This window comes from Amphibalanus amphitrite, unplaced genomic scaffold (assembly GCF_019059575.1).
Source record: "Amphibalanus amphitrite isolate SeventyFive unplaced genomic scaffold, NRLGWU_Aamphi_draft 000771F_arrow, whole genome shotgun sequence".
In the NCBI taxonomy this organism is placed as follows: domain Eukaryota; kingdom Metazoa; phylum Arthropoda; class Thecostraca; order Balanomorpha; family Balanidae; genus Amphibalanus; species Amphibalanus amphitrite.
The window spans coordinates 154354-167596 of record NW_024882265.1 but is presented as its reverse complement, the minus strand read 5'-3'; the positions used below and the strand labels follow the sequence as shown (position 1 = coordinate 167596).

The 13243-nt window shown below is 49.6% G+C and overlaps 1 protein-coding gene across 3 annotated transcripts in view; it reads left to right on the top strand.

The window, feature by feature from the left end:
• LOC122365896 (zinc finger MIZ domain-containing protein 1-like) overlaps positions 1 to 13243 on the top strand; it is a 138281-nt gene that overhangs the window by 97740 nt on the left and 27298 nt on the right. For all 3 annotated transcript variants that reach the window (XM_043337509.1, XM_043337511.1, XM_043337512.1), the window contains one exon: positions 12968 to 13189. In XM_043337509.1, coding sequence (XP_043193444.1) covers positions 12968 to 13189 — 222 coding nt within the window. The remainder of the gene's footprint in view (positions 1 to 12967; positions 13190 to 13243) is intronic.

Sequence of the window (13243 nt, the reverse complement as noted above, 5' to 3'; positions counted from 1 at the left end):
AAAGAATGTCCGTCTCCTCGTCCCGTCCCCCTCCCCTCCCCACAATCCTCCGTTTCCCTGCCGTCCGCTGTGCCGCCGCGCTCCGGTGTGTTGCGGTACAGCCTATCCCAATCCCGACAGGCGGCAGCGGCGGCTAGCCACCGCCTGGGCGTCGCAGTCTCCAGTGTTCGCCCGGCTCGGCGGCAGTCGCCAGCTGGCGCTGCAGGCGCGCGCTCAGCTGGACCAGTCAGCTGGCGGCCAATGCGGCGTGTCGGCGACGGAAGCGGCGCGCTGGCCGTTCACCTCGCGCGCGCGCGTGACTAGCGGCGAGCGGTTTTGGCGCGGGTGAGGACGCGCTCCGGTCTGGAACGGGACCGCGCGAGACGGGCCGTGGCGCCCGCCCTCCGTGGCGACTGGCGCCGGCGAGATAATGACCCGGGAACAGCGCGGGTCAGGCGCCGCCGCGCCGGTGTATTGATAATAATCGGCATACGAACATTGACCGTTGTCTCGGCGCCGGTGTACCGACGATGATCGGCATATACACACATTGACCTTTCGTTGCACAATGCATATCTATCCATCCTTTCGGGCATTTCATTCGCCAAGGTAAATAAGTTACCTTTTCCCGGAGTGACGCCCCTAAAAACATTCTCAGTCGATGTGACCCCAGCCATCTCCCCTCCCCTCCCCGCCCCCGCTACGCCCTGTTACGGTTCCTCTCCGGGCGCGACGGGCCGGTCACGGGTTCTTCTCACGGCTCCTCTCACGGTTCCCAGCGCGCAGTGTCGTGATTCCCGTGGTTACCGGCCGGAACCACGCCCCGGGCGGCTCGACTTTGTGCACGGCGCTGCGTATCCAAAGCCGTAGCCGTGCGGCGGTACGGCGGTTTGGCGTGCCGTGCGCGTGCCGAGCGGTAAACGGTAGTATACGTTCGTTCAACTGCGCATGGGCGTACCCAGGCACATCGTGTGGGCCCAAGTGCGATCACTGTATCTAACTTATGTGCGTTCGATGATCAATGGGAATATTTAGTTAAGGGGAAATAGTTATTCGGTGTATTCCCATACAAAGGGAATGGACGATTGAACAGCAATATCAACATTCAATTCATGGAAATACCCTCCATCTGCACTGTGACGTTTTCACTAATCACATAACCGCTGACCTGTCCTACCCCTCCCCACCCTATCCGCTCCTGGGCGCGCCTCTGCGGCCCGTGGGATCGTCCGACTGAGGTGCGTCGCGCTCCTTCCGCCGTCACCAATCAATGACCCTCACAGTGACAAAGGCGGCGGCCCGCGGCCCCGGTGGTCGACCTTATGGAGTGATGATGTCGCTGGACAGGCGTGATATGGCCAGAGGCGGATACAGGAGGTTATTTAGTGGCGGAATAACAGTGTTTCATTTTTCAGCCTTTTTGGTGGCAAATCACACCTAATGGGGAAAATATTTTCATCCCTAAAATATGAATGACCAACTTAACTTCATCTCTGAAAAGAGTTTCATGTATTCCCAACAGCCAGTTCACTTGTCACTTGACAGTTGATGCACCCACATCCTTTTGTTCCACAGCCTGTCAAGATCCTGACATGAAATCCTGGTTTATCAGTTAGCATAAAAATTGGCATCACACCATTTTGCAAAAATACTGCAGTTATTTACTTTCTTTTTTCATCCTAGGATTTTTTTCTTCATCGGCACACCCAACCAATATCCAATTTTAGAACACTGCGGAATAAGGTATCCATTGTGTTCAGAAGTAGTATTTGGATGCGTGGTATGGTAATGGAGCATGACTAGGGTGACCCGCGTGCTCCGCAACGCGAAAAGGGATATTTTCGATCGGCGGGTGTTTGGTTGTTCTTGTGTCGGTTGGGTTATCTATCGACTATCCATTTCGGTCGATTGCTTTTTGATGGCTAAACGTTTTGGTTTGGAAAAAAATATCCATCGGATCGAGGTGCCCGTGTCTGATAAGCATGCTTTCTACTTCAGAACCTGTCAATAGTTCAGTGAACCTGTCAAATGTGTTTTATAATTCAGGTGCGTAGTTTTTTGACAAATGAAAGGCGTAGATAATTTTCTCTAAAAATGGATTTACAGAGGTTTGAAACATTTATATTTTTAAGAATACGTTGCTTGTCATGCAAACGTGATGATTGGATCTTGGAGAGAATTGAATGCTCTTTCCAATGATAGCATTTTCAATTATCAAACGTATTAGGTTAAGCGGCAAACCCCGTGTAATTATTTAGTGGCACATTATGGACAAATACCATTTTCTTCAGCGATTTTTTCCACCTTGTTTTTGATCAATTAGCTTTTCACAATTTTATTATGAGAGGCGGTACATTTCTCCTGCGAATAGGCGTTGTTTTGACTCACTCATTCTGACGGTCACGTGAAAATAAAATAAAATCCAAAATCCATTTAAAACGGCACTTTCTGAAATAAAATTGCCCTCACGTGTGCACGTGGCGCGTGCCATCCTCCGCACCGCACACCATTCGATAGCCCGTTCGATTCTCTACACGATGGTGTTTTCCCCGTGTCAATCGGGCCCACGGTTACCGAGATATTGCACGGAAACCGGACCCGTGTCGGGCAAATTTGGCTGTTTTCGCCCGTTTTTGCCAGCCGATTAATACATGTAAAGTCTATGACGCGAATTTGCACTTTTTGGGCACGCGCCACGCGCTCGCTATCGATCCGATCGAGCTGAGACCCATCAAAGGCACGTTGTCCATCCTTGTTCTATGAGTTGCGCAAACTTCAGCGCGGTAGGTGCAACGGTGTGACCTGTAACCCGCGCTACGTAGCACCATGTCGCGACCTTCGTAATAGACAGAAACTACGTCACCTCAAATAGTAATATAGACAAGCGGCTGCGCCACTTGCTTCGCGGCGTAGCCATAAAATGCGGCAGCAGCCAATTTGCTTTCGAATGGTGTTTGATTTAAATTGATCTGTCGCCTGGAAGCAGAAATATGGACGGAAACGTGCAGAGGAAAATTTTGAACATAATAACTTTTCTTAGGGCTGAGTTGGATGAAATTTGTGTCATACGGGGTCAAGTCAGGTCAAGGTGGTCATCCTTGGTCACACTGGGTCCAGCCAGGTCACCTTCGGTCAGGCCAGGTCTTTAGGTCATCACGTCACATTGAATCGGCCTGGGCCACACTTCTACTACCACTACCCCTACCACTACCCCTACCCCTACCCTTACCACTACCACTACCCCAACCACTACTCCTACCACTACCCCTACCACTACCCCTACCACTACCACTACCACTACCCCTACCACTACTCCTACCACTACCCCTACCACTACCCCTACCCCAACCCCTACCACTTCCCTACCCCTACCACTACCACTACCCCTACTGACGTAATGACATGATGTGGAGATGGAATTAAATTGATGAAATACTAGGACTTACTCCACAAGGAGATCGAATGGGTCGGAGCGCTTTCAATATGTATTATACATATCGTCGTCAGCGAATCAATAACGGGTCGAATCGAGTCGGGTATCGAAGAGGTTCGGGAGCTGCGCGGCAGAGCGATCACATACTATTCGAATTGTGATCTAAGCGATCACATACTACTGCGCTCTGCCGCGCAGCTCCCGAACCTCTTCGATACCCGACTCGATTCGACCCGTTATTGATTCGCTGACGACGATATGTATAATACATATTGAAAGCGCTCCGACCCATTCGATCTCCTTGTGGAGTAAGTCCTAGTATTTCATCAACTACCCCTACTACTACCCCTAACACTACCCCTAACACTACCCCTAACACTACCCCTACCACTACTCCTAATACTACCACTACCACTACCACTACCATTACCACTACACCTACCACTACCACTGGGTCATGTGAGGTCACAGACTATCAGATTAACTTATAAACTAAAAAAAGAGTTCCTAACCCTTCTCCTACTCGTGTCATTCCATTATTCTTAATCGTATTTGACGGAAATGGCGCCTTGTGAGTTGTGACAAATGTGGCGCATTGCGACAAAAGTGGTGCATTTGTAATTGTCGTTTTGCCACGCATCCTTCCACCGAATTGCACCTTTATCGGACAATATTTGACAAAGTTGTACGATTTGCGGCAAAAATGACACCTCGTGACAAATGTGGCGCACTACGGCAAACGCGGTGCATTTGTGTAAGCGTATTAAAAACTGTCTTTATTTACCGAAAATTAACATCTTTATTCGCCTCTGTTTATCAAAATAAATAAGCTGCCAATCTGCAAATGAGAGGCACCCGCCGCCGATCGTCATGCATTTTAGTTGCAAAGTCCATCAAACCCAAGATCAAACCCGGCTGCCGATGCCTTGAAGACTGAGCAAATTTGAGAGGAAATACGCACTTTTCCAGGGCGTGCCACGTGCGAACCATCCACCCCCCGAGACTCGAACCTCGACACTGCACGTGCCCGTGACGTCATCAACACCCTGCGAAAATTTCAGCCCAATCGACCGCACCGTTTAACCTGGGCACGGCGTCAAAGCACACCTCTGCACGGTGCAAACAGACGGACAGACACACAGAGTTTCATTCAACAAATAGTATAGTAGACAAGCGGCTGCGCCACTTGCTTCGCGGCGTAGCCATAAAAGACGCAGCAGCCAGTTTGCTTTTGAATTCATACCGATGAGCCGTCTGGAAGCAGATATATAAATGAATATTCTGATGGCTTAGTTTGATAAAATTTGGGTCATACGGGGTCAAGTCAGGTCAAGTCTGTCATCCCTGGTCACACTGGGTCAGGCCAGGTCACCTTCGGTCAGGCCAGGTCGTATAGGTCACCACGTCACATTGGATCGGCCTGTGCCACACTTCTACTAATTCTACCCATACCACTACTCCTACCACTACCCCTTCCACTACCCCTACCACTACCCCTACCACTACTCCCAACACTACCCCTACCACTACCCCTACCCCTACTACTACCACTACCCTACTACTACCCCTACCACTACCCCTACCACTACCCCTACTACTACCCCTAACACTACCCCTACCACTACCCTTACCCCTAATACTACCACTACCCCTACCGCTACTCCTACCAATACTACTACCACTACACCTACCACTACCACTGGGTCATCTGAGGTCACAGACTATCAGATAAACTGATAAACTAAAAAGTGTTCCTAGCCTTGCTCCTAATCTTGTCGCTCTACTATTCTTGATCATATTTGGTGGAAATGTCGCTTTGTGACAAATGTGGCGCATTACGACAAAATTGGTGCATTTTTAATTGTCGTTTTGTCATGCATCCTTCCACCGAATTGCACGTTTGTCGGACCATATTTGACAAAGTTGTGCGATTTGCGACAAAAATGGCACATCGTGACAAATGTGGCGCGTTGCGGCAAACGCGGTGCATTCGGTTAAGCGCATTGAAACTGTCTTTATTTACCGAAAATCAACAACTTCATTCGCATCTGTTTATCAAAATAAATAAGATGTCAATCCGCAAATGAGAGGCACCCGCCGCCGCTTGCCATGCATTTTAGTTGCAAAGCTCATCGAACCCGGCTGCCGATGCCTTGAAGACCGAGCAAATTTGTGAGAAAATACGCCTTTTTCCAGGGCGTGCCACGTGCGAACCATCCACCCCCGGGACTCGAAACCCGACACTGCACGTGCCCGTGACGTCATCAACATCGTGTGCAAATTTCAGCCCAATCGACCGCACCGTTTGACCTGTGCACGGCGTCAAAGCACCCCTCTGCACGGTGCAAACAGACAGACAGAGTTTCATTTCACAAATAGTATAGTAGACAAGCGGCTGCGCCACTTGCTTCGCGGCGTAGCCATAAAATACGCAGCAGCCCGTTTGCTTTCGAATGGTGTTTGATTCATACCGATGAGCCATCTGGAAGCAGATATATAGGGGAATATTCTGATGGCTTAGTTTGATAAAATTTGGGTCATACGGGGTCAAGTCAGGTCAAGTCGGTCATCCCTGGTCACACTTGGTCAGGCCAGGTCACCTTCGGTCAGGCCAGGTCGTATAGGTCACCACGTCACATTGTATCGGCCTGTGCCACACTTCTACTAATTCTACCCATACCACTACTCCTACCACTACCCCTACCACTACCCCTACCACTACCACTACCACTACCCCTACCACTACTCCTATCACTACCCCTACCCCTACTACTACCACTACCCCTACCACTACCCCTACCCCTACCACTACCACTACCCCTACCCCTACCCCTACCCCTACTACTACGACTACCCGTACCACTACCCCTACTACTACCCCTACCGCTACCCCTACCACTACTACTACCACTACCCCTAACACTACCCCTACCCCTACCCCTATCCCTACCCCTACCACTACCCCTACTACTACCCCTACCACTACTACTACCCCTACTACTACCCCTACCACTACTAATACCCCTACCACTACCCCTGCCACTACCCCTACCACTACCCCTACCAATACTACTACCCCTACCACTACCCCTACCACTACCCCTACCCCTACCACTACCCCTTCCCCTACTACTACCCCTACCCCTATTACTACCCCTACCACTACCCCTACCACTACCCCTACCCCTACCACTACCCCTACTACTACCTCTAACACTACCCCTAACACTACCCCTACCCCTAATACTACCACTGCCCCTACCGCTACTCCTACCAATACTATTATCACTACACTACTGCCACTACCACTGGGTCATGTGAGGTCACAGACCATCAGATAAACTGATAAACTAAAAAAGAGTTCCTAACCGTGCTCCTACTCGTGTAATTCCATTATTCTTAATCGTATTTGGTTGAAATGGCGCCTTGTGACAAATGTGGCGCATTGCGACAAAAATGGTGCATTTGTAATTGTCGTTTTGCCATGCTTCCTTCCACCGATTTGCACCTTTATCGGACCATATTTGACAAAGCTGTGCAATTTGCGGCAAAAATGGGGCCTCTTGACAAATGTGGCGCATTACGGCAAACGCGGCGCATTTGTGTTAGCGCAGTGAAAACTGTCTTTATTTACCGAAAATCAACACCTTCATTCGCCTCTGTTTATCAAAATAAATAAGCTGTCAATCTGCAAATGAGAGGCACCCGCCGCCGATCGTCATGCATTTTAGTTGCAAAGTTCGTCGAACCCGGCTGCCGATGCCTTGAAGACCGAGCAAATTTGGAGAAAATGCACCTTTTTCCAGCGCGTGCCACGTGCGAACCATCCACCCCCCGGGATTCGAAACACGACACTGCACGTGCCCGTGACGTCATCAACACCGTGTGCAAATTTCAGCCCCCTCGACCGCACCGTTTGACCTGCGCACGGCGTCAAAGCACCCCTCTGCACGGTGCAAACAGACAGAGTTTCATTTCACAAATAGTATAGTAGACAAGCGGCTGCGCCACTTGCTTCGCGGCGTAGCCATAAAATACGGCAGCAGCCAATTTGCTTTCGAATGGTGTTTGATTTAAACTGATCGGTCGTCTGGAAGCAGAGATATGGACGGAAACGTGCAGAAGAAAATATTGAACATGCGAACTATTTTGAGGGCTTAGTAGTTAGTTGTATGAAATTTGGGTCATACGGAGTCAAGTCAGGTCAAGGTGGTCATCCCTGGTCACACTGGGTCAGGCCAGGTCACCTTCGGCCAGGCCAGGTCGTATAGGTCACCTTGTCACATTGGATCGGCCTGGACCACACTACTACTACCACTACCCCTACCCCTACCACTACCCCTACCACTACCCCTACTACTACCCCTACCACTACCCTACCACTACCCCTACCACTTACTTCTACTTCTACCCCTATCTACTACTACCCCTACCTACTACTACCCCTACCACTACCCCTACTACTACCCCTAACACTACCCCTACCACTACCCCTAATACTACCACTACCCCTACCGCTACTACTACCACTACACCTACCACTACCACTGGGTCATGTGAGGTCGGAGACCATCAGATAAACTGATAAACTAAAAAAGAGTTCCTAACCCTTCTCCTACTCGTGTCAATCCATTATTTCTAATCGTATTTGGTTGAAATGGCGCCTAGTGACAAATGTTGCGCATTGCGACAAAAGTGGTGCATTTATTCCTGTCGTTTTGCCATGCATCCTTCCACCGAATTGCACGTTTATCGGACCATATTTGACAATGTTGTGCGATTTGCGGCAAAAATAGCGCATGTGGACAAATGTGGCGCACTGCGGCAAACGCGGTGCATTCGGTTAAGCGCATTGAAAACTGTCTTTATTTACCGAAAATCAACACCTTCATTCGCCTCTGTTTATCAAAATAAATAAGCTGTCAATCCGCAAATGAGAGGCACCCGCCGCCGCTTGCCATGCATTTTATTGCCAAAGTCCATCGAACCCGGTTGCCGATGCCTTGAAGCCGGCTTGGGAACCGAGCAAAATTTGGAGAAAATGCACCTTTTTCCAGGGCGTGCCACGTGCAACCCATCCACCCCCCGGGACTCGAAACACGACACTGCACGTGCGCGTGACGTCATCAACACGCTGCGAAAATTTCAGCCCCCTCGACCGCACCGTTTGACCTGCGCACGGCGTCAAAGCACCCCTCTGCACGGTGCAAACAGACAGACAGAGTTTCATTTCACAAATAGTATAGTAGACAAGTGGCTGCGCCACTTGCTTCGCGGCGTAGCCATAAAATACGCAGCAGCCAGTTTGCTTTCGAATGGTGTTTGATTCATACCGATGAGCCGTCTGTAAGCAGATATATAAAGGAATATTCTGATGGCTTAGTTGAATGAAATTTGGGTTATACGGGGTCAAATCAGGTCAAGATGGTCATCCCTGGTCACACTGGGTCAGGCCAGGTCACCTTCGGTGAGGCCAGGTCGTATAGGTCACCACGTCACATTGGATCGGCCTGTACCACACTTCTACTACTTCTACCCATACCACTACTCCTACCACTACCCCTACCACTATACCCCTACCCCTACCACTACTCCTACCACTACCCCTACCACTACCTCTACCACTACCCCTACCACTACCCCTACCACTACCTCTACCACTACCCCTACTTCTACCCCTACCACTACTACTACCACTACCACTACCCCTACTTCTACCCCTACCACTACTTCTACTCCTACCACTACCACTACACCTACCACTACCCTACTACTACCCCTACCACTACCACTACATCTACCACTACCCTACTAATACCCCTACTACTACCCCTACCACTACCCCTACCACTACCCCTACTACTACCCCTACCACTACCCCTACTGCTACCACTACCCCTACCGCTACTCCTACCACTACCACTACCACTACCACTACCACTACCACTACACCTACCACAACCACTGGGTCATGTGAGGTCAGACTATTGCAGATAAACTGATAAACTAAAAAAGAGTTCTTAAAACTGCTCCTACACGTGTCACTCCATTATTCTTTACCGTATTTGGTAAAAATGGCGCTTTGAGACAAATGTGGCGCATTGCGACAAAAGTGGCGCATTTGTGCCTGTCCTTTTGTCATGCATCCTTTCACCGAATTGCACCTTTATCGGACCATATTTGACAAAGTTGTGCAATTTCCGGCAAAAAATGGCGCATTTCGACAAATGTGGCGCATTGCGGCAAACCCGGTGCATTTGTGTTAGCGCATTTAAAACTGACCCCATTCAACGAAAATAAACACCTTCATTCGCATCTGTTTATCAAAATAAATAAGCTGCCAATCCGGAAATGAGAGGCACCCGCCGCCGATCGTCATGCATTTTAGTTGCAAAGTCCATCAAACCCGGCTGCCGATGCCTTGAAGACTGAGCAAATTTGAGAGGAAATACGCACTTTTCCAGGGCGTGCCACGTGCGAACCATCCACCCCCCGAGACCCGAAACACGACACTGCACGTGCCCGTGACGTCATCAGCACCCTGCGAAAATTTCAGCTCCCTCGACCGCACCGTCTGGCCTGTGCACGGCGTCAAAGCACCCCTCTGCACGGTGCAAACAGACAGACAGACAGAGTTTCATTCTACAAATATAGTCCGTTTTTCTTAAGTTTGCCCCTCACTGTAAACGTCTCTTTGAACACAGCACGAGAATTGCTAGCTGAATTACTGAGAAAACTGGTTAGCGCACATTGTATTGTAGATATGAATAATATTTTCAAAAATAAGTTTTGAACATCGACGATTTAACGTTATGTTAAGCGCCGTGCAATTTATTTATTAGTTCAGACATAATTCCTGATAAGTCGTCTATCCCTGTGGGGCTGTAGGTATTAGCAGATACGATTTACGAGTCTGTGAAATAGTAAATAAATTTGATGAAATTGATCGTCTGTGAAATCTGGTTATATCAGTGTGCGCCAACCAGTTTTCTCAGTAATTCAGCTAGCAATTCTCGTGCTATGTTCAAAAAGACGTTTACAGTGAGGGGCAAACTTTAAAAAAACGAACTATAGTATAGTAGATAGAGCTATCATGTATAATATAGCATTGCCTTTCAAGGGGGAGCTAAGGTATGAATAATGCGTGCACCTATTCCCGAACCAGTTTGAGATGACTGATGTAACCCATCAGAGCTTTCGTGTATCGAAATTCGTATTATGTAACGTTCCATAGCTCGTGGCCAAGTTCTCTCGGAACAAATCTGTGGTAGAAATACCGACCCTTTTTATAGCCATCGGGCCACAACTGGAGATAAATATAATAAGAATCACTTATTCTCTTATGACGTTTGTGTGAGACAAAGGGCGGATGTTCGGGGAATGAAAATAGACATCTGACGTCACTGAACGGATAAATGACGTCTTTGAGGTTGAAGTGATATTGATTTAGTCTTTGAGGTTGAAGTGATATTGATTTAGTCTCATCTAGGCTCTTACGCGCTTCTGGATATATTTCTAGTTATCGGAATGCGGTTTCAACTATCTATTTATTACCTATATTATTTGATGCTCTAGGTATATATTGAAACACGGCGTGGGATTGCCAAAATAATTCAAATTCCTGGTTCCTCTTTGGTATACTTTTCGACCTAAAAGTATCACAGTCCCCAATCCACTTCTCACCCCGCAGTGTCCACATATTTCTCCACCGGTTGGCTGGCAGCGTGGCTCATTTGTTGGCCGTCGGCGGGCCGCCTCCCTCGGTCGACCAGTATCCGTTGTTTGTGTCCGCTCGGGTCACCTTTGTGACCTCTGCCGGGGTAGCGGGCTGGGGAGAGGGACGGAGGGAGGGAGGGAGAGGGGGAGGGAATGGTCCACTATCATCGTCCGGCACGAACCACAGAGCTAACGGTGCGGGATGGGATGGACTTGGGAGAGAGCACCGGACGCGGGTAGGTCACTGAACGGGAGCAATAGGACATGGACGAAATACGGTAAGGGGCTGCTAAGAGACGAGAGGAACGGGCTGCCGAGCCATCCCACTTACACAAGAGATTGGGATAACCATGGCTATCATGGGTCAATGGTTGACTGATGTGATTGAAAGATCAGAAGCTTTGGATTATGGTCTGGCACAGCAACGAAAATTTGTTGGGATGTGGAAGGGCCCTGACGGGGGGGGGGGGGAGATCCGCCGAACTAGCTGCTGCATTTTCAATAACAAATTAGTCGGTCTGGCTTTTCACCGACCGATGGAATCTGGAATGGGAAACATCGTTAGCTAGTGAATCCAGGCAGCGCTGATTGCCTTCTTCACCGCAGTTCCCTGTCGTGATTTCGGCCAGTTGATTGACATTGATCACGTGCTAATGTGCTGCCGCGGTCCGCCGAATGTTTTCCAGAGCTGGTGTGTCAACACACCGGCCCAATATTTTTCACCGCCGGAGCCTGACTCACTGCCCTCTGGACAGCTCATAAACAACTGGACGCGTTTGCAGAACATTCCCCGCACGCCGGGCGCAACGCTCCTCTGCAGAGCGTCTACGCAGCTCACGCACTGACACGCACGTGCGGGACGCGAGTTAATTGTCGACAGGCACCTCCTTCACACAGATTAACAGCCGTGTTGGGTCGTCCGGCGAGACACGCCTGACTGTCCGAGATATCCGCGTGGATCCCGCACTGATTCTTCGTTGAGGTCGTAAGGCTCGCCACACCCTGCGTGCGGAGATTTCGGACCATTTTGGGGATGTTTTACCGGATGGGATTTTCACGCGTGTTGTCAGTGAAGAGCTTCTCCGTCTTAGCGGTCGGTGACCGGGGTCACTTGTACCTTCTCCAGCTCAATGTCACGCACCCAGCACACTGCTAAGCTCGGTAACAGTGTCTGAGATTCGCTCTTCGTTAAACCAGGAAAAGCTGATATTTAAGGGTTGGAGGCCACACATACCACAGCTGTTTTAGCAGCCATGCTGTTCTTCAAATACCGGTGTAATCGACGTAGAAATTCGCTAGACCAAAGCCACACAAATGGTCGCGAATCCATACCCGAGTAATCTGAGGGAGGGAAAGGGAGCATACGAAAGGCACGTGAGCGAAGCACGTGATCGATATACGTGTGGCAGTGCAGCTGAGGATCACGTGCCGTATGTGCGGGTTGGAGTAGGAGGGCTTGATTGGCATGTGCCAGAAGCGGGGAGTTGGGGCAGACAGATGTTCGTTTATGACATCCGATGTCTGTTTTAAATGGCGATGGCCGGTATCGAGCACGGTACCCCGAACCCAAATGATCGTCGTTTGATGCCAGCTGTGTTTGAGATTGATTGCTCAAAATAGACGAGTAAAATATATTATCCCTGCTGTGCATCAATAAGTCGACGTCATTTGTGAAAAAGAAAATGCAGCCTTTACCTCATATGTTGCGTATGCATATAGTTGACTTGCGTTTGTCATTCACAAGCGGACGTTTTTATTTCGTTGTGTTCTACCGGTTTCGTTTTTCTCCAATTTCCCTGAAGCCCGTGTGACTAATTATTGTGTTTCCTTCTCCGGCAGATGGGTGGCCAGATGCCGAACTACGGCGGCCAATTCGGCGACGTTCAGCGGCCCATGGTGAACCAGAACATGATGAACATGAACAGCATGAACAGCATGAACGGAATGAACAGCATGGGACCGATGGGGCCCATGACCAGCATGGGTCCGGGCCCCATGAACGGCATGGGTCCCGGACCCATGGGCCAGGGCATGCAAGGCAAGATGGGCATGCAAATGCAGGTGAGAAATAGCAACAGCACGTGGCATTATGGGCGGGACACCGTGTTTCAATGG